The 23048-nt window shown below is 35.0% G+C and overlaps 1 protein-coding gene across 2 annotated transcripts in view; it reads right to left on the bottom strand.

The window, feature by feature from the left end:
* Window positions 1-23048, bottom strand: part of LOC113112128 (disintegrin and metalloproteinase domain-containing protein 11-like) — a 39703-nt gene that overhangs the window by 12031 nt on the left and 4624 nt on the right. For both annotated transcript variants that reach the window (XM_026277579.1, XM_026277578.1), the window contains exons 3-17: window positions 21450-21526; window positions 21099-21165; window positions 19964-20046; window positions 17871-17934; window positions 15034-15094; window positions 13796-13902; window positions 8169-8243; window positions 8015-8086; window positions 7739-7905; window positions 6525-6609; window positions 5775-5865; window positions 5622-5673; window positions 4961-5060; window positions 1457-1528; window positions 1029-1121 (exon numbers count right to left, since the gene is read on the bottom strand). In XM_026277579.1, the coding sequence (XP_026133364.1) occupies window positions 1029-1121; window positions 1457-1528; window positions 4961-5060; window positions 5622-5673; window positions 5775-5865; window positions 6525-6609; window positions 7739-7905; window positions 8015-8086; window positions 8169-8243; window positions 13796-13902; window positions 15034-15094; window positions 17871-17934; window positions 19964-20046; window positions 21099-21165; window positions 21450-21526 (1266 nt within the window). The remainder of the gene's footprint in view (window positions 1-1028; window positions 1122-1456; window positions 1529-4960; window positions 5061-5621; window positions 5674-5774; window positions 5866-6524; window positions 6610-7738; window positions 7906-8014; window positions 8087-8168; window positions 8244-13795; window positions 13903-15033; window positions 15095-17870; window positions 17935-19963; window positions 20047-21098; window positions 21166-21449; window positions 21527-23048) is intronic.

The following is a 23048-nucleotide window of genomic DNA, read 5'->3' on the forward strand; positions in this document are numbered from 1 at the left end:
GACTTGCATCCTTTAGATGTCAACTGTTGAAAATATGTTTGCAATTGTATATGGCATGCATCTTTTAGTTTAGTTTTTTACTTTTAAGTTAGTCAAAGTCATGCTTCCTGTTTCTATATGTGATCTTGCCATGTGAATACTTTGCTTCATGTGTTATGTTTTCATTAGGTTTATGTTCGACTTGAAGCAGCACTGTGCAGACTGATCAGTATATAACATCCAAGTATCCTGAGAGTGATTGGAAGGCTTACAGAGCCATCTGCTCTCTATAGCTATCAAAGTACTTTAGTGTCATATACCGATAAGTCTGCGCAGCACTGCTTTAAGTCAAACCTTTAGATTTGTTTTCTTGTCATTTTTTTGTTTGTCACTTGTTGGTCAGTATAATAGTATTAACAGTAATTTGTGTAAAACTCAGGAAATATATCAAAGGTTAAATATATTTTACCATCAAACATTATTTATGTATCCATTCACCAGGTGTCTTGGAAGAGTCATAGTACAAATCATATGGTCTACATATATGGTGCTTTTGCATTTTCTTTGTGTTCCATGGAAGAAAGAAAGTCAATAAAGTTTTGGACGGATGTGAGGATGAGAACATGATAAAATAATTTAAATTTTTAAACAAACTACCCCTAAAAGTCATTATTCACAGAAAACTGCCCTCTCATTCATACGTCTGCATATTCAAACTTTATGTGTTTATGTGTAACATGCTGTCTTATGCTGCAATATACATAAATGCACGAGATCTGCAACAGTGGAGGGGAATTTTCAGTAGATAATAACTTACATTTTTGTGTTTGGTTTTTTTGTTTGTTTGTTTTTTTACACAAAGCTATTGTATTATGGACATTTTTTGTGATGCTTAATGAGCAAGGACTGTCAAGCTCCAAAAGGACTAAGATCACCACTATGATGCTCCTTTGGTCCTATTTGGAGATTGACAACTCTTGGTGATGACATGAAGGTAAGCAGATGATGATAATCAAAATTTTTAGGTGAACAATTCGAACACCACTTACCTTGCAACGGCTACAACAGAGTCCATTGCTACACATTGCATCATGGGTCAAAGTGCATTTTTTACAGCATGCACCCCCAGCACGAGAGCAATCCTACAAGAGTGCACATTCAATAAAAACAGCCAATTAGCTTATCACAGCATTGCAAAAAGCTTGTGCATTTGGGCATTCTTTAAAGGGACAGTTCATCTAAAAAGGAAAACTCACCCTTCTCTTGTTCCGAACCTGTACAAGTTTTTTTCCCAAATATATTTTGAACAAAGTTTGTGTCTTCCATAATATTTTTTTTTCCATACTGTTGGAGTCAATAGCTAATGTTTGTAAATGATGATAGGATTTACATTTTTGAGTGAACTATCCCTTTAAGGCAGGGTGAGGATATAATAAATTATATAAGGAAATGTGTGTTAAGTTATCTCATCACCCACCACTTGGGAGCCACAGTCACATTCTTCTCCTTGTTCCACAAAGCCATTGCCACATTCAGGAGGATCCAACAACTGTAGCGACAGTAAAAATGTCACTGCCCCATACTTATATTAAATATGCAGTGTTGAGCAAGCTAAAATAACCTTAATATATCCTGCAGAGAAAGCTATATGGTAAACGTAGTTAAATACATTAAAGCTACTTCATATATTCATTATGATGTCTGTGGTGGAAGATATTCCATTTACAAGCATGCACTGCACTATAAGTGGCACAGGTTATTTTTTTATAATTTTCATTGGTGTTGGAATTTAATTATTTTTGTATTATGCTGAGTGTACCTTGCCATTCTAACAACCATACACTCCGAAAATTTCTGGGTTATTTTTAACCCAAATGGTGGGTTCAGTTTGTTGGGTCATTTTGCCCACCCAGGTGCTAGGTAGTTTTTCTGTAACTAAGCTGCTGGGTTATTTTTAATGTTATTTAAAAAAAAAAAAATTCTACCTAACCACTGAGTTGAGCCTGTCTCTGCCAAAACATCCCAGCTGCTGAGTTACAGTCAGAGCATAGGCTTTTTGAGTCCTCTACAGGAGAGAGCGGTTCTAAGATTTAGACTTTGTGCACTTGTTCAGAGAAATAAAGGATTGTACACATTTTTTTTTAATTTATAATGTCTTTACTGTGCTGTAAATTATAATATTTTACACAACAAAAGGACAAGATGTCGGTCAGCTGCTTCAGCAGCGGTCGCTTTGTATGATGGAAACGCCTTTTGCTCTGAATAACATAAATGGATTTTATTAATTATAATACTAATTATAATACATTATAATAATAGTTTAATTTAATTTGCTGTTAAAATACGTTCTCTAATCTCAGTACTGTTTGTTTATGGGCAGGTTATGGAGTCAGTCACGGCATCTTTTAACAACGAGTGAAACGCGAGTCGGTAATCTGAGGATTCGCACTTCCTCGGTGAACAGCAGTCCATCGCCGGCTCAGATTTTTGTGACACACTCGGAGGAGAATTAGCGCAATTTCAGTTAAAAGTAATTACAGAGAATGGTTGAATAAACTTAAATTAAAATGCTACTTTTAAATGTAAATTTTTTTATTTCTAAAATGCTTGTGAAATTAGTTTAAATGTAATTTTATAAACTATGCCGTGTTCATCGAAATAAATTCAATTTGTCTTGAATTTTGTCCATGGGTGTTCTTGCTTGATAATAAATGTTTATCTTTTGATTACTGCTGTTGCCTCCAGTAATTCTGTGTGTGATTTTTAATTTCCAGACCATTTTAAACCCGCAAAATAATAATTTTTAAACAAGACTTTACTTAAATAAAACAACCCAGCATGTTGGGTAAACACAATTAAACCAACCAGCTGCATCAAAATAACCCATGTGTTCTGTCCAATATTTACCCATCGCTGGGTTTCCAAATAACCCAAGTTGGGTTGTTTTTAACCCAGCATTTTTAGAGTGTAAACATCTACTTTTAGTTGTCTTCTCATTTTCTAAGATTGTGAACTCACTGTTTGCTACATTAGTGGTAAGAATTAGGATCTCTGGAGAAGGAGACACAAGACACTCTACAATGCTTTAAGTCACTGGATCTCCACCATAACTGTCACAAGATGAACATTGTGTAGGCTACTGATGTGCAGAAGGGCACAAGCACTGTGTGCCTATGCGCTATGTGCTGGTACTCACACATTAGTGTCTGCAGCAGCTGAGCCTTAAATGTGATGTACAGTATGTGGTGCTTTAGGAGTGGGGTTCCAATTTCCAACATACAATTTGGCATAAGCAGCACAGCTAAACTACAATTTAAAGTTTATACTGACAGATTTGTACAGTGCATAATTGGGGCTGGTTACATGTACAGGTTCATCTAAATAAATTAAAATGTTGTGGAAAAGTTCATTTATTTAAGTAATTCAACTCAAATTGTGAAACTCCTGTATTAAATTCAGTGCACACAGACTGAAGTAGTTTAAGTTTTTGTGATGATTTTGGCTGACATTTAACAAAAACCCACCAATTCACTATCTCAACAAATTAGAATATGGTGACATACCAATCAGCTAATCAAGCTGGCTGTTCACAGAGTGCTGTATCCAAGCATGTTAACAAAAAGTTGAGTGGAAAGAAAAAGTGTGGAAGAAAAGGATACAGAACCAACTGAGAAAACTGCAGCCTTATGAGGATTGTCAAGCAAAATCAATTCAAGAATTTCAGTGAACTTCACAAGGAATGGACAGAGGCATACAGAGTCAATGCATACAGATGTCAAGGAATTGGCTCCAGTTGTCATATTCCTCTTGTTAAGCCCCTCTTGAACCACAGACAACGTCAGAGGCGTCTTACCTGGGCTAAGGAGAAGAAGAACTGGACTGTTGCCCAGAGGTCCAAAGTCCTCTTTTCAGATGAGAGTAAGTTTTGTATTTCATTGTATTTCAAGTTGCTTGAAGTCCAGTGTTAAGTTTCCACAGTCTGTGATGATTTGGGGTGCAATGTCATCTGCTGGTGTTGGTCCATTGTGTTTTTTTGAAAACCAAAGTCACTGCACCCATTTACCAAGAAATTTTGGAGCACTTCGTGATTCCTTCTGCTGACCAGCATTATGAAGATGCTGATTTCATTTTTCAGCAGGATTTGGCACCTAGCCACAATCCCAAAAGCACCAAAAGTTGGTTAAATGACCATGGTGTTGGTGTGCTTGACTGGCCTGCAAACTCACCAGACTTAAACCCATAGAGAATCTGAAGGCCACTGTCAAAGAAACCTGGGCTTCCATACCACCTCAGCAGTGCCACAAACTGATCACCTCCATGCCACGCCGAATTGAGGCAGTAATCAAAGCAAAAGGAGCCCCAACCAAGTATTGATTACATGTACAGTAAATGAAGATACTTTCCAAAGGCCAACAATTCATTTCTACTGGTCTTATGATGTATTTTAATTTGTTGAGATAGTAATATTGGTGGGTTCTTGTTAAATGTGAGCCAAAATCATCACAATTAAAAGAACCAAAGACTTAAACTACTTAAGTCTGTGTACTGAATTTATTTAATACATGAGTTTCACAATTTGAGTTGAATTACTGAAATAAATGAACTTTTCCACGACATTATAATTTATTCAGATGTACCTGTATATGCTATTCTTTTAATTATGAAAGTGTTGTAAGCTCAGTGTACCTTTTTCATTGGATCGCAAATGTTTTTATGTCACCATCACTGTGACTGGCAGGCTGAATATCCAGGACTCAGTATGAGTTGTCAAAGCTCAATAAAATCTGCTGACGTAAAATGTATTCTTGTCCTTCTACAAAGATTAGGTCAAAGACTAAACAATTTGCTAAAATATTGTCTGTGAAAATGTACTAAGCATTTGATAAAATCACCCTACTATTTAGTCAATAAAACAGCTTTTTTGCTTAATAATTTTTTATAAATTTTCTCTTCCCATTTTTAGTGGATGTTCCAGACAAACCTTGTTAGGTTTATTGAAGAGGCAACTCCCTCCTCCTTGCTGGAGGAATTTAATGTACTCCTCTATACTGCACCGTGAAAACTTTCTGGGTAGATAGTATCTGTCAGGAAGACATAATGCATTTCACAGTGTTCAGTTACCTTTTATATATCTTTTATCCAAAGCAACTTCCATGGAGAGTATTTTTAATTTCAAGTCTTAATGTCCACAAGTTATTTTGTTTCTGTTGCACATTAAGACTTGAAATAAAAAAATACTCTCCATGGTTAAGCAACGGTTCAAATAAAATCTTGTAGAGCATCTGGATTTCACAAATGTGTATAGCTAGCAATCTGAGGAGTAACAATCTGGTTTAATGGCAAAGACATTTGGACCCACTTGAGCACTGTGGTTACAGTAATGCAAGAAGCTTGTGTGCCATTCAGAAATTAATTGAGAATGGCTAAAATTCTAATTCAGTTACTGTAGAAAACATAATTCAGAATCGTAATTTAAATTTGAATGTATTGAAGTAGAATTACATTGTATTTAAATTCATAGAAAATGACCAATGAAATTGCCAAACATTTGTGATTGAGCTCATGCACTTGCATCACACTTTTATCTAGCATGAGTATTAAATACCTAAGCACCTATACAAAGAGCAAAAAACATGACTGACCCGGTATCCTCCATGATGCAGCCTAACCACGGATCTGGACACTTACAGTCTCCTACAACACACAAATTAATTACAACAGTCAGCAGTCTTCATTTATTTAGATATATTTCGTCAAGAGCGGAAGGATTGTTTATTAAGCAGAAAAATGTTTACCTGCAGTAGCACGATCTTTATTCCACATCATACCAAGGTTCTGTCCTAAACTCTGACACAAGGTTATAGCCATGGGCCCCACGTTTCCATACTGACATGCACACACAGATGGAAAATTAATATTCATTTAGCAGATGATTTAATGCAAAGTGTCTTAATGATGGTCATCAATGATAAATGCAAGTTATTTTCATTTTACATTTAAACCAAGAATTAGTAAGTATTTATGCTGATATTGTCCAAAATCCCACTCTGAAACGCTGAGCATTTGGAGTGCACTGCAGTTCCACCTTATCTGACACCTGTTGTTGAAGAAATTTTCCTTTTCCAGGCTGGTTGGAATGTGTAAATATTGAACAGTGTATGCAAGTCAACTGACAATTTATTACTTATAGTTGGCTCTACAAATTGGGCTGGGATAGGACAAAGTCAATGAACTGACATTTAAAATAAAAAAGAAAGGTGTCTGTTCTATTCTAAAATTAAGCTATATTTAAAGTGAATCTGCAGTTGAAATACTGTTTGGCACATGATTGTTGAGAATTTACAGACGTTGATATTTATTTGGAAATTATTTGATTGAGATTACAAAAAAAAAAAAACATTTTATTTCTTTGGAACAACAGTTATTTATAATAAGAAATTAGGGTCAATTCACATTTCCCAAAGTGACTTAAGGGCAAAATGGTGATGGCTCAGTGTTGCTTTTTGCTATTTGGCAGCTCTGAACTTCCACCATTTAGCTCTCACCTCATTGACTCCTCCTCCTCGTGTTGGTGAGCAGATCCCCTCAATGTAGGCAGTGCCACTGCTTCTGCTCTGAAATGTGCGTCCCCTACGGGCCAAATAATACCCAGAACATTTTCAGGTTTTAAGCTTCTTACAGAGTTTGCATAAGGCCCCATGAAATGTTTGAACTAAATTATTTTGTTTTCCTCATTGATGTATTTCTGATTGAAACTAGTTTTTAGGGAGAAGGATATAAAATAGCATTTTAAGGTTTAATTTGTTAACATTAGTTAACTACATTAGTTTACATAAACTAACAATGAAAAACACTTCTAAAGCATTTATTTATCTTAGTTAATGTTAAAAAAAAAATTAAACAACATTTCATTTTTTTAATAAAAAAATTGTATCTATTAATGTTATTTAATAGACCTGAGCTTACATGGACTAACAATGAACAGTTAGATCTTTATTAACTAATGTTAACAAAAATTTATAAACACTGTAACAATGTTAACGTATTAAATACTGTTTAGTTAGAACCTTATTTTTGGTCAATTTGGCAGGAAGTGAAAGGTTTTAAAAACTTTTGGATGTACATTAGAATATAGATGAACTCAAGGCTAACAAACATGAACTAAAGTCCGTTTCATGGGGCTTAACACTGTGTCCCAACCATATGCGACACGACACTGCGACACGCGATAAAATTGATCTTTTCCATGTTAATCTGAGGTTACTTGATGACATACAATCTATAACAGTGAGTTTGAGTTTGATTATCACTTTACATGCCTTTTATATTATACTAAAAGTGACAATGCATAATTTACTTTAATATGAACACAAAGTTTATTCTATTGTATTTATTCTATTTATTCGATTGTATCAGTCACTCAATATGTATTTTAAATAATGTTAAAATGGTTTAATATTTATGAATTACATTATGTACTCAGCAATTTCACTGGAGTGTGAGTGCACTTGCAGAGAAAGCCTGTCCAAATACTCTTCTGATTGGCTATGATTGATTTTGTTGTGTCTCATATCTGTTTCGCTTCTGATGTGGACAGACAGATTGTTTGTTGCTGGAATCTTATTGTGTTGCGACAAATTAGAACACAGTGTTAATTACACTGAATGGATTTTACATTCAATATATTTATATTGCATATGTTAAATGCAGTGACCGAGCCTGAGCGTGTCATCTGTATGTAGAAGGAAACATAACATACGAGAACAGGTGAGCTGCATCACTCTTCTCTTTGATGTTCTCCTTCCTGTATTTCATAAAGTCACGTAGGGTCACCAAAGGGTCATCGCCAATGGAAACCATGTTCTGAGTTGACCATGTCTCCATGGCGACAAGCACTATTCTAGTGTTCAGCTGCTCCTTGTAAATCTGGAATTTAATAGGATGTTTTGTTAAGTATAAAAATTGCTACAGTACTTACTCAAAGAGTACATCATGAGAAAGACTGTTTGTAAGTCTGTCAAACTTCAGGACATACAGCATCAGCCATGTTCACTACAGCTTTGGCAAAATTTCTCGTCTGAGGGGCTGATCTTCTCATCTGTACAAACTACAAACACAATCATCAAGACAAATATTACAGTAAAAAAAGAAATACAGAGAACAATAACTAAAAAGTAAATAAATCTTACCAGTTCATAATCATTGACTATTAGTAGCTCTACATACTTCGTTTCACTCTGAACTGTGCGTGGACCCCTCCGAACCTGTAGAGGGAAACATGGAGTCACAGATTTAGGCAAACCAATGTATGTAAATGGTTGAAGCAACACCACAGAATTTGACATGTCAGTGGTGGACGAAGTACACAAATCAAGTACTTGAGTAAAAGTACAGATACGTATAATAAAATATTACTAGATCAGTGGTTCCCAACCTTTTTCAACTCGCGGCCCACACAACCAAACACATATGTTTGCGCGGCCCACTTCAAAAAAATTAACTGACCCCGCTATTGTTGGGTTAATAACTTAGTACTCAGAAGCTAGATTTTAAACTATATTTATTGAATAAACTAGGGCTGTGCGATATGGACAAAAAAAAAAAAAAAAAACTATCGCGATTTTTTTGATCAATTTTGCAATTGTGCTTTTACAGTCATAAATGCATTCAGGATTAATTTGAAACATATTTCCAAAAGAAAACAGAGCTTTATCCAATCAGAGCTTTATCAAAAAGTTGTAACATCTCTAGAACAGACATAAGTCAAAATTATCACTATAGTGAAGATGTAAAAAAATTTATAGACTTGTGGCAAAAAAAATAAATAAATAAAAAATCCTGTATACAGGGACTTTTTTTTTCTTTTTTGCCATGCATTGTTCATAGAGCTCATTAATTGTAGCGGTGCCTCAGGTGTTTGCAGTGTGTATACAGTATGTGTATGCGGTCAGCAGTGAGAGCGCATAAATATAACACGAAAGCACATTAAAATAATGCACGAGTGCGAATCTCTCTGTTCGCAGCAGATTTCCTTTGCTCTGTCACAAAACCGGTCGTGCTTGCTCAGATACACGCTGCTTTGCGAGGAGAGAGTGTGCACACTTAAAACGTGTCTCCTCTCACTTAAACTGCATCCTGTTCACTAACAAATTCACTCTATGCTCATGTGTTAGACATGAATTATTTTCGCACGTTTTATTTCTAGCCTTTTACCGCAGTGAGAACGCTCTGATCCGTCAACATTGGCTCAGAAAAAAAGTTAGTTTTTTGGAGTTATGCATATGCCCACGCTCAAATCGTGATTTTAGGACGTTTTCTTTTAATCGCACAGCCCTAGAATGGACTGGAAATGAACAGAAAATAATTGGCGGCCCACCTGCAATACCACCGCGGACCACAGGTTGAAAACCACTGTACTAGATTAAATTACCTTATTCAATTTTACTCAAGTGAAAGTACAAAAGTACAACATTTTTTATGTACTTAAGTAAGAAAGTACCGAAAGATAGATTTTGCAATTTTACATAGGCTCCTTAATATACTTTTATATTAGCACATATTTTTTTTATAATCCTACTGCTCAAAATAAACACTATATGGAGTCAAGATATATTTTTGTTGTTGATATGGACTACGTTGATAAGAGAAATGTTCACTGTGAAGCTTACACTGTGATGAACCTGAGAGAAAACAGAGTTGACCATCTGATTTTCACCAGTAAGAAAAAAAGTGTTGTTTTGCAGAACATCACAGTTATATATGACATGAGAATAAGGCCTGAAGAAGAACATTTTAAAGAAAATATAATTTTATTTTCACAATGATTTTTTCCTTCTCAAACCTTGTCTGTGGTGTAAAGACACCCCTGGTCAAATGCCAGAGGGCATCACTTCCCGCTTTGATAATTACTATACATTAGTTACCATGTTCTAAACATAACATCCTTTCATATCCTAAACATCAGATCTAATCTTTCTAGTTGGTTGAATAAAAACATTTGGACTTTATTAAAAAAAAAAAATACCCCTTAGCACCAGCAAACTTGTTGGCTAGACAGTTAGCATCAGCTAACAATATTTACTTATTTCCAGTCTGGTTATGAGTAAACATATATATCTGTCTACTTGGATAACGTTAGTTAATCCATACAATAATTGTATTTTTGTGTAAGGTTTTTTTTTTTTTTTTTTTTTTTTACCTAAAACATAGAGACACTAATTTATGTGTCTGCATTCAAGCACTTCAGTGGGCTTAAATAGATCACACTTTACAGCAGATTTAGTCATAAATGACAGTTATGACCTAAATATGATTTTCAGTTACAATAATTAATCCTAATTTTCGACATTAATAACTTTCTTTTAACGGCATCAGACGTGCGCATGCTCACAAGAACTCCCGGTTGCTTTGGAATTTAGTGACGTAAAAGTAAAAGTTACAAAGTAAAAGGACACATGGAAGAGAGTTGTTGTCATAGGGGTATATTTCTAAAATTGAAGTGAAGTTCCCATTCCCCCCCCCCCCCCCAACTTTCTCCACCCACATTTTGACATTCATTCAGCTGCTGTGTTTTATTTGCTGTTGTGTGACTCTCCTTTTCCCAATCTCTACCCTCCCACCTTTCCACAGCTTGACACATCTCTTTTTGATGTAAACAATTTTTGTTAACATAGGGTGATTTCACAAACCTTTCACAAGCTAGTCTCACCCTCAACCCACTGTCTGTTCGAGGGGTCTCTTATATATAAAACCGACTCGACTCAAACCAAACCATTAATTGGCTGTTTTTACAAATATTTATATTTCTATCTTTATCATTGCCAGATTTTCTTGTGCATTTTCTTGCTTTCTCACCTGTTTTTATCTTAGTAAACACTAGTTCTGTCATGTCTGAGTTGTGTTTTGTCTTGTTTAGTGCTCTGCCCAGTCCTTTTATGGATATAATTTTGCTATACAGAATTCTGACATTATATTTTGGGTGGAGATGGTTTTAGCTAGCTTCAGTAATTTCAGTCTCTCTCAAATTAATTTTAATATGTTTAGCGTATTTTGGCTCAGTGCAGTATAACAGCACTTGTCAGTGTCTAAATGTTTGAGATTACCAATCAAAACAAAGAATGTGATGGTTAAATGTTCACAGAAACTGAGCAGGAATTGCACTGAGGCACTTCTTATAGTTAAATAATGTAAGATAAGATGTAAGCAACTGAGGATGAAAGCTGAATCCAGCAATATTTATTTGCTGACTGTTTACTACATAAAATGTTGCCATTTTGAATGGCTACATTATTCTTCACACCATGTAATTGCTAATTGTGAACGTAATGGGAAAAGACAAAGAAACATTAACAGTTGTATTCAGTATGGTAAAAGATAATGTTTGAATGTGTGCATATTGTGAATGTTACCTGGTTTTCTTGGTAGACTTTCAGTAATTTTATTTAGAAAATGATTCAGTGATAAAACTTAAAGTGGCAGAGTTATCATTTTTAGGATCGAACAAGAAAAGAATTGTGGCTTTCACATAAGTGTGTTTTATGGTTATGTGGTTAGGACAGTTTCATATATACATAATTGGAATTAGTTCATGAGTATTATTCTACAATAAGCAAGTGCTCTTTAATTATTTACAACTTTAATTATACAGTATATTTTCTTTCAGAAAAGATGAGGGTTGATGAAATGCAACCATTTTATTTTGGGATTTCCCTGGTCAGGTCTGTCCTAAAAAAGAAAGCAGCCAGTTAAGATAAATAACTCACCCAAAATGAAAACTGTGCCATTGTTTACTCACACTTACACCATTCTAAACTTAAGTGGTCAACATTTGTTGTAAATAATTACTTTAGAATTTTGTTCCACAATTTAAGCTGTACTCGATAAAATGACAAGAGATCAGGGCTGTCATTCATTATGAAATGAGCTATACTTCTTACAACAACATTCACAAAACAAATGCTTTATAGAAGTCACAGAGAATTTTGCGACAGGTAGCATTCATTTGCAATAAAAATAAATATAAATCACTAAAACTGAAAGCAATAAATATATTTAAATCTAAACTGTGACTTTGGTAATCTTGTTTTTTTTTTCTGATATTTTGTTTCGGCTAGTAGAAGTTCTAAATGGCTGGTCACCTAACAATTTAGAAGACAAATTGACTTTTGAGTGAAAACATTTAATTTAAAAACCTGCCTGTCATTGCATGTACTGTTGAGTCAACAACTAATACCCCCACATCACTGTTATGTGAGCCGGATCAATTACTGATGTAATCAACTAATGGTATAATTACTGATGTTTAACTTCCCGCTGTTCAGAAAAAGACATCAGAAATATCCCTCCCCTTTATGGAACCCTTGTTCAGTTAGTTGGAGTAAATGGAGCACTTGTAGTTATTGAGTTCGCAAAATCCACTGGCATCATAGGATCATATACTCCAGGATACTGGGCTCATTTAAAGTTGGAGTGACTGTTAAACATATCTGAACATGTTTTTATTGACCAAAGATGCACAGACAATTCAGTCTGATATGGTGAAAAAAGAATAATTTAAAAAGAACAAACTGGATTATCTCATTTTAGTTATCACTGTCTTCTTCTATCTTCTTAGTCATCACTTCTGGTCAAATGTTTCGATTCATTAAGATTTGTGTGTGTGTTTGATATCTTGAAATCTCACAAAACTTGTCAAAAATACAGTAAAACAGTAATATGATAAAATATTATTACAATTTAAAAACATTTTTTTTTTTTATTATATTTTAAAAAGCAATGTAGTCCTGTGATGGCTAAATTTTCAGAAGTTATTTACAGTCTTTAGTCTTCTTGAGCTTGGTGCTCAAGAAACACATTTTAATATAACCAGTTTTGAAAACTTTTGAAAAGTTTGAAAAGGATCTTCAATTGCTTTTGCTTTTGTGATACACCACCATTCAGAAGTTTGGGGTAAGTAAAAGAAATTCATATTTTTTATTCAGTTTCTACAAAGGTATAACTTCACAACTGTTTTCAACATTTATGATAATAAAAAATAAAAAAAAATTCTTAAGTAGCAAATCTGCATATTAAAATGATTTCAGTATCACTTGACACTGAAGACTGGAGCTATGGCTGCTGAAAATACAGCTTTGTTTACACAAGAATAAATTACATTTTTTAAAAGAATACACTTATTTTAAATTGTAATAATATGTCACAACATTCCTAGTTTTCCTATTCAACTTTTGAGGCAGTAGTGAAAGTGAAAGACACCTAATACAAATTGAGATTAACCTATGATATAAACTCAGTTAGGAATTCTTGGGCCCGATACAAAAGCTTTACCACGCTTTTGCTCAAACTGATTTCTAGGTGCCCTTTTTGGAAGCTTGTTGTGCATGACTAATCCTCAAGATAATAAAATGAGTGAGTGAGTGAGTGAGTGAGTGAAGTGACATTCAGCCAAGTATGGTGACCCATACTCAGAATTTGTGCTCTGCATTTAACCCATCCGAAATGCACACACACAGAGCAGTGAACACACACACACACACACACACTGTGAGCACACACCCGGAGCAGTGGGCAGCCATTTATGCTGCGGCGCCCGGGGAGCAGTTGGGGGTTCGATGCCTTGCTCAAGGGCACCTAAGTCGTGGTATTGAAGGTGGAGAGAGAGCTGTACATGCACTCCCCCACCCACAATTCTGTCTGGCCCGAGACTAGAACCCACAACCCTTCGATTGGGAGTCCAACCCTCTAACCATTAGGCCACGACTTCCCCAAGTAAAAAATAAAAAATTGATCACCTGATGTAAACAATAAAAACTTTCACCTGTCTTTTTGCCCGTCTCAGCCCATCTGTGAGCTCCGGCTCATTCGTTTCCATAGAAACGGGATAGTCAGTGTTAATGTCAGAGTCACTGCTGTTCCTGGTGCTTCCTGGAAGAGAAGCAGTAGCCATACACGGATGAAAACCATCCCGAACAAAAATTTCCCACACGTCAGCTTTCAGTGGATCAATAAAGAAGTCTATTACTGAAAATTATCCATGCAGAAAATCAATATGCAGCAGATGGAGGAAGAGAGAAATCGGGAAGTAAAAGCAGAAATGATCTGAATGAAAAAGAAAACCACCTGAGTATAGATCATACAGGACAGAGACTGCATATGTCTTACTGTATTAAAGGAAGAGTTCACTTGAAAATAAAAACATTCTTTTTACGGTCAAGACATTTAATAAAAAGAAAAAAAAAAGTGGTCTCTAATTTGTTAACTAGCCTTCTACCACGTTACAATCCATCACGCACCCTAAGGTCACAAAACGCTGGACTTTTGGTCGTTCCTAGGATAGCAAAGTCCACTAAAGGAGGTAGAGCTTTCTCACATTTGGCTCCCAAACTCTGGAATAGCCTTCCTGATAATGTTCGGGGTTCAGACACACTCTCTCTGTTTAAATCTAGATTAAAAACACATCTCTTTCGCCAAGCATTCGAATAATGTTTCTTTTTAATTGTGAGTGTAGTTGCATCTGTTCAAAGTTGCATTTTTATTCATTAGCTTGGGTTAAACTAATTTTACTTTGTTGGATCAGCAGCTATGCTAATGATGTCTGTATTTTGTTTCTATGTTTCGCCACGGGATTTACATCCCGTGGTAACTAGGATTTAAACAAGCTCCAGTCTGGATCCAGAACACCTGAGAAGAGATGATGCTAACCTTGAATCAACAAACAGAACTAACAATAATTGCTAAATGTGTGACTGAATCATATAATAACTTAATAATATTGATAGTTCATCGTCTAGCTGACTACGTCTTGTATTATTATTATTATTTTTTCTAAAATCCTGTCAAATGTGCACAAACTACTAGCTACTACTAAATATTGTAGAAACATAATTTTCTGTAAAGTTGCTTTGTAACGATTTATTTTGTAAAAAGCGCTATACAAATAAACTTGAATTGAATTGAATTGAATTGTTCAATCATTCTTTTCATGAGACTGTCATTTTGAAATGACATGATGGTCAATTTACAATATTTATCAAATGAGAGGAATCTATATTTTACCTGAGGAATGTGGCCTCAACCGGATGTCTGCCATTCTGTATACAACATGAGTATTTGCATCCTGTGTAACAGAATAATGGAAGTCATGTTAGTCTGACATAAAGATCAGAAAGTGCATCACACGCAATTACATATGAAACCATCATTAATATTGTAGCATGTTTAACATGACATTATAGGCAAATGATGGGTTATTCTAGTAAGATTTCAAATAGCTGCCATCCACCATTACTAGTGTCCAAGCAGTTTAGTAAAGTCAAATAATAAAACCGCAAAAAATAAATAAATAAATTTAAACGCACAGTTTAAAGGTTTATTGATTTATTGAAGTTATAGCGCCCCCTGGCATCGGGAATGGGTGAAATTTGAAATTCTTCATGCAGAAGTGAAGTTGCTTACACACAGCCAGTATTAATTAGTCCATATGGGTCACAACCAAATACATAATTTGACTTATAAAAATGGGTAACTTTTCGCAAATTTTTGTCATACAAGTCAATTGTCATATGAATTAGACAGCTTTTTTTTTTCAGAAATGTAAAACAACATGACCTATGGATCTGAGATTCAGAGGAGGGGAATTCCATAATATTCAGCAACTCACAAATAAATGTATTAGCTGCTGGATTAGGATATAAGCATGTCATCTGACATAGAAAACGTATGTAAATTTCAGCCTCTTTGTTCAAATAATTAGTGTTTTTGTTGTTGCTGTGACACACCTTTAAAGAAATGTGTTTTTAAAATCAGAATCTATGTTAGGAGAAGGTGTTCTGTGTTTCAGAATCTCCTAGTGTCTATGAGTATCAAGTTTCATTAAATAAGGATTTATTCAAGAATATCAGGACATTTAAGGCCCATATTTTGAAATATACTTTATTTATTTTTTAAAGCAGGCTGTACTGAAGAAAGAGGTCATACAAAATGTATTTCCACATATAAAGCACCAGCTGTTATTTGATCAGCAATAATTTTTACATGCCTTTTCAAACAAATATATTTTTCTTTTTTTCTTTTGAGAAAAGTAGGCCACACCCTTAACTAGCTCTGAGGAAGTCATCCAGAAAATTCATGCTGTAAGGCCTGTTGTTTGGTACATATATTTTGGCACCAAGATTGTATGAAAATTGTGTTGATAATTATGAAAATCTGCTCATCTATGGCTGAACTGTCTCCTGTTGTTGGGTAACATTTTCTTGCAGATGAAACGCTCACTGATGTACTGGGCTCTGCATTGTAAGGCTATTACACAACAATCCATTATTAATCTCCCATCTACCCAGACAGAAAGAGACACTTTACATGTGGCTTTAAATACTTTATGAAAATGACCCATTTAAGAAAAGCGAAAGAGGAGTGAAGAGAGAGTGAATAAGAAACAGATAACACATACAGATAAACGAGGTGAAAAAAAAACCCAGAACAAAAGATACTTTAATCAATGGAAGGGAGAGTAAATACTTCTGCATTTTATCATCTGAACACCTTCGGCATGCTACTGTCAATGCATCATGACTCGTGTCACGGTAATTCTAAGGTAATTCAATTTATGCAAATAAAAGACATCAAAATGATTCATGTTCAACAATGCTTAAAATAAATTTGGTTACTTTTGCAGCAGCTCTGTTTGTCTTTGAACAAACTCTTCCAACATAAATTTTTGTAGACCAAAACTGGAAAACAAGTTCATTTTCCCGTTCCATCATCATACAGTCAATGGGTTTTTGGTTAAATGTCTGAAATAAGGTAAAGCTCAGGATCTTTTGATATTTAATCAATACCACAAAATAAGTATTTTAAATTACGTAATATATATATAAAAGTTGTCAGAAGCCTAGTGATGGTGATGTTGAAATCATATGACTATGGTGTAGTTTGTTTATAGCCTGCATTTAGTAATTTTCCATAAAAATGTTTTAAATTGTTTTTCTGATTATCATCATTAAGAGAATCATACACTTGGTCACAGAGTTTATTTTCTGCAATAATCCAAAGGCCAGAGTTAAAATAATACTGGGTTTTTGTTGAGGGAACCAGGGGAATGCTAACTTCCAGGTTGCCCTACAAAAATTCAACTTTGCAGTGCTCTTTATTGCTCCATCTTGAAAAAGTAGTCCTGCCTAAAAACAACAATTCAAACAGCATCACAGCTGAAAGGCCAAACAGATAATTAAACAAGGGTGTTTTAACCAAAATACAAGCGTCACATCTCTGCTCATATACCGTCCACCTGATATGCCTGCTAGTCTTCCAACACAAAAGCATCACTGTTAATGAGAGAGACAAATGGAATTATATTTTCTGGTAATTTAACACAATCCACAGATGCTGTTGACAGAGTTTAATCCACTGTTAACCCAGAATAGTCTTGTGTTAGTCATGATAAACTGAGAAATATGTTCTTTGTACTTTTAATATCTAAATGAAATGGTACTAATTAATAACTTTTCTTGAAAATAATGTCAGATATTTCTTATTGTTCTAAAACAAGGCAATCTTCATTTTATATCAAATTTCTTGACAGACTTTGATATTTAATAATGCAGTGCTACTCTAATATCATGCATAAGCTGCTCTGTCTCATATTTTCTCACTTGACATCTCTCCTTCTGCTCTTCACCTCCGTCCCACATACAGACGTCTGTTGTTTCACCTGTCAGTCAACCACAGTAATGCGTATTTCTGTGCATGTGGCTAATATTCAGTGCTCTGCTGTCTCTTCTGTCTTGGGATTGTGTATCTACTCGTGATTTTTTCCAGACTGCAACAGGCAGATAGAGTGACAATTATCCTCAAGAGAAAGTTGAGAGAGATGAATATTTCAGATGCATACTGACCTGATCACTGCTGTTGTGCAAGGGCTCAATGCCGTATGAAAAGTTGCCATCTGAGAACATCCCTCTGAAGACACACCAACATCACAAACGTGAGACACTCCAATGACAACAACCCTAACACATCTTAAAAATGCAGACTTGAAAGGAATTTATTAGGTAAAACTTTACAATAAGGCTATTTTTTTTTAAGTCACTTAACTGTATTAATCAACATGAACTAACAGAGTATTTGAAGGTGTCCTTGTAACAATGTAATTATACGTTTAAGTACTGAGTAATATTAAGTAACTACATGTTTTTACTAGATTGTTAGGGGCTAGGATTAGGATTTTGCTTAGGGATACTTGCATGTAATTATTCATAATTTTTTTATTTTATTTAAATTTTTATAAAAGTAAGTACATGTAACGTGTAACAAGGGCACCTTAAAATAAAGTGCTAGTATTTTTTTTTAAAATCTCATTAAATTTTAATTTCAACAGTTACTAATATATTATTATTATAAAAATATCTGTTAACATTATTTTAAAGACCTTGAGTGCAATTTTTTTTCAATCCAACTGAATATATATATATATATATATTTATATATATATATATATATATATATATATATATATATATATATATATATATGGTGAGATTTATTCAATAGGTGAATTTATCAAATTTTGTATCACAGGTAAATAGTGATCTATCTATTTCATTCTACTGAATACCAACTTTTTGTATAAATTATTTTTATAAACTTATAGAGTTTTTATTATTAATATTATTTAAATATTTGCCTTTAATTGTGGGCAATCATTTTTATTTTATTTTATATTTTTGTGCTACGGCAACTAATTTAGCAAATATTACCTAAGCTGCTTTTCCACCAAAATTAAATGGAACAATTTGTCCCAGAACATTTTTCCCCCCAGACCTGTTGCTGTCTGTGTTTACATCAGGGTCTAAAGCACATAGAAGATTAGGGAAATAGTCTGGTGATGTAGGTCAGCACGCGTTTCTCATTACCAAGTACACAAATTTCGGACTTGCATCCTCGGTTTGGACTTCGCAAATGTTGACTCAGGAGTGTGAACTTCCACGGATGGGACAACTGATAACATCAGTCAGCTCGCCCTAGCTACTGCAATTTTTTTCTCTCTCTGTATTTACAGTGAGACGAAATATGATATCAAACACCACTGCCTCTTTTTGTTTTCATTTAAATATATAATAAGCTTCAGAAATTTAGTTCAGTGAACGTCCACACATTACAATGAAACAAAAATATTATATCAAACAATACTGCCCCTTTTCATTTTCATTTTAACATACTAAAATAATAAAGACCAAAGATTACCTGTTAGATTTACCCAAAAAGAATCTTATATTTAACCATAAGAGCCAGCGGGAAATGTCAGAAGGACTAGCCAAGTTGTGGCTGCTCTCGTCTGGAAACATGAGCTGATCGCCTGGAGCTCACGTCTCCGAAATGGGTGAAGCACATTTTCAAATAAGAGCTGCCTTTATAAATAAGTTGCAGATTTGAGTTTTAAACTACTACATTCTCGCCTGAAACTACATTTCATGACACAATAACAGTAATATTTTGAAAAGTATGCGAATAAATGGTGGTTGAACTGGGGTTGAAATAGAATGCTGCGTGAACTCAACCAATCAGCATGTTCGGTGCCCTAGTCCCGCCCACGAAAGTTCTGGACCTTTGAAAAAGTACTTACTCATATGGACTTTCTGAGGGGCACATTTTTACCCAGAACTTTACTTAGATCCTGGTTCACAGTTGGAAACACACCGAGTACCGGCCCAAAGTCCCTAGTTCCTAGGGAAGTTAATGCGGTGAAAACGGGCTTAATATCTAAATTTGTTCCAATTTAAAAGTAAATGCACACTGATCTTAAGATGGGGCATCTTCCCTAATCATACTCTTCATGCGCATAACGCACAGTTTTCCAAAAATGTCCAAACAGACTTTTTGATATTAATGTCACCGAAGTGCAATTGCTGGAAACAAATGTAAAACAATTGAGAATATTGAGTGTGTTTGTTCTTTGCACTATTGAAGCAGATAAAGTGTTGCTGCTTACTGTAGGCCATGACAGGTGGAGAGAGCTGCCCATGACCTCTGAACTCCTCTCACGTGACCGTGATAGTAACAGTGCTCTCCTCCCTGAAATCTCACACACATTCACAATCACACACTGTATGGAAGTAAAATGATTACACAGTGAACAGCCCTCAAATATGACAGTAACCACAGCAACATCCCCAATTAAAATTCATCAGATCACTTTTCCAATGTCCATCAAACGCTTTCAGCATGCCTTTCCTCCTGTCTGGTGTGAAATGTGTCCCCCCTCAAATCTGATATTTTGGTTTCCATTGCTCTATTTCTATTTCACTCTATTGGTGAATATGTTGAACTGATCACTTAATAAAGCAACGGCAACGTTCTTTCGGTAAGACACAGGATTTGAGGAATCAATCATCATTTCTGCAGCACAAAACAAATTTAAGAGCCGTGGGTTCTGTAAGCGGACGCCCACACACTTGAATGCGTAGGAGACGTTTATTTCAGTGGTGGGATCAGCGTATATGAGGTGGATTTACAAATGTTGCTGGGATTCATTCTACCAGTCTGGCTGTAGTTTTCTGCACTGCAGTCCTGGTTTCTGTGTCTCTGCTACAGTGTAGTTGCTTAATGACTTCAGCTTCTCCACTCAATGCTTCATTCTTCCTGTGTGTCTGCGTGTGTGTGTGTGTGTGTCTCTCTCTCTCTCTCTCTGACTCAGGTTGGACAAAGTGGACTAGAAATGTCTATAAGCAGTTGTCATAGCAACAACGTTGCGATTGGTCAAACATGGCTGATTCTGAAGAAGAGGGGCGGATGCTTTCCCAGACTCCTTTGCCTTGCTGCATTAAAGTCGAGTGCTAAGAGTGGGTATATTCCCAGACCCACATATGATATATCAGGAGTATACATTAAGACAGGCAGTGCACTACAGCTATTAAAGAATTTGCTTATTATATTATAAAAAAAATCATTATGATATTTGTCCTTAACAAAAACTAATAAAGCCATATTACCATGGAAATATGGCACATAATAATAGTTATATTAGCACAGCTAAGATATTATTTGATACAGGGGATCTTATATCAATCTCTAACCAAATCAATTTAAAGTGATACAAATAGAAAAGGGTATATTTTTTTCCTTACCAGACTTTGAAAAGGCCGCCCATCCTCGTCGAAGTGCCGTTCAACATAGTTAGACGACAAGAGATCACTGCAGACACACACATAAATGTCATTAGATGGAATATTTATATAGAGAGAGGGAATGAGAATATTGGTGTTTCTGCTAGTGCACTGTAAAAAATAGTTTTGGAAATTGTAAACAAATACAGGTTATGAAAATACAATTTCATTCTTCTTTAAAATAGTATGTTTATTTCAAAATGTTACTTGCCATTTCTTTGTAATTATTTGTGAAATTTCTGAGTGATAATTGTTTCAAAGTAAATCATACAGTGTGTTTTTGCTTTTTAGTAAGTGGGATTTTGAACATACTGATTGAGCTCCAGGTCTAGAACAAATGGGATTCCAAACGCCGTCACCTGGAATGAGATCTGAGCCAAATGAATGGGCTGAGAAAAAGAAGAACAGATACAGGCAGGTTGGTTACAATATGAAAACAAGCCATTCTTCATCACCATGGACTTAATAGCATCTGAACACTGGAGAACAGGACATCATCCATTTTGTCATTTTATAAGAAATTCAAACAATAAATACTGTTTTGTGGCTCTTTAATGTGTCATGACAGATCCCTGTATTTCCTCAGTTCAAGCTGCATATCAACCGATCATCTCTTTCTCTTTACTACTTACAGCATGCAATAAACATTTATTTCAACAGCAGAAAGATGCCAATAGACACCATTTTTCAAGTTTAAGTCCACCGAAGTAAAGTCCACTCTCCTATCTGATTTGTTTGTCGGACAAAATGGTGCATTGGGTCAGATTGCATATCAAACATGCTCTTTACAAAGGGTCAATTAAACAAAAACATCCTTTCACATTCAACTGCTTTTTTCAGTTAATTCCACAGCATGTGTATCTAGATATATGAACATAAAAAGATTCAACAACTGAGACCTAAAATGAACAAGTTTCACAGGCATTTGCCAAACAGAAATGGAATAACTTTTCCCTGAACAATCCAATATCAAAAGTCACAGTGAGTGTCTTCTGTGCATCTCATCCTCATGGACAGAACAAGACTTGCCAGTTCATTCTTGAGATGTTACCTCACCCTTCCACCAAGGCAATTGCAAGTTCCCAAACATTTCTGGGGGAACACGTGGTCTGTCACAGCAAGGACAATCAGCTGTCCTTCTTCCTGTCTCCCTGTAGCACTGTCTTAGGCGTATTACATTACAGACATTGCAGTTTATTTCCCTGGCCACATATGCAGTCCTTATGCTTCCCTGTAGCAAGGATATGGCATTTTCATGCAGATGAGAAGGGACCCTGGGTATCTTATTCTGATGATTTTCAGAGTCAGTAAAAAGGTCTCTTTACTGTCCTAAGTTACTGTAACTGTGACAATTGTCTACTGCTAACTGTTATTGCATATGCAATAATTGTCCATGGTTCACTAAGATCTGTAAATTTGTTTGGATTTTACTAAATTGCTTTAAAATACAGATTGCTGAAAAATGTTTTTTTTTTTTTTAATATATATATATGACAGGGTTTCTAGGTCTGCAAAACAAAGCTAGCCTTATAGAAACTCAAAAATAGCTCAAAACTAAACCAATGACCCTATCCCAAATATCAAAACTCAAAATATGCAACTCCCACATCTATAAAATATATTTTACAATCACTGTTATGCATGTTCTGCACAATTTCACAGTCTGTTTTCATAAAAGAGCACAAAAGCTCTCTACCAGTGCCAACTCATTATCTAGCACAGTTTTATGTTGATAGAATCAATTAATCATTGTTATCATAGATTTAATTAAAAAAGCGGGTAAATATTTCAATACAAGTAACTGAGTTAAATAAAATTTTGACTCGATGCAATATGTGCAATATATGCAATATGTCATTCCTTTAAATTACAACAGTGAAATAGGGTTAAAGTGAACCATCAAATTTATTG

The sequence above is a fragment of the Carassius auratus genome, chromosome 12, assembly GCF_003368295.1.
Source record: "Carassius auratus strain Wakin chromosome 12, ASM336829v1, whole genome shotgun sequence".
NCBI classification, from domain to species: Eukaryota; Metazoa; Chordata; class Actinopteri; order Cypriniformes; family Cyprinidae; genus Carassius; species Carassius auratus.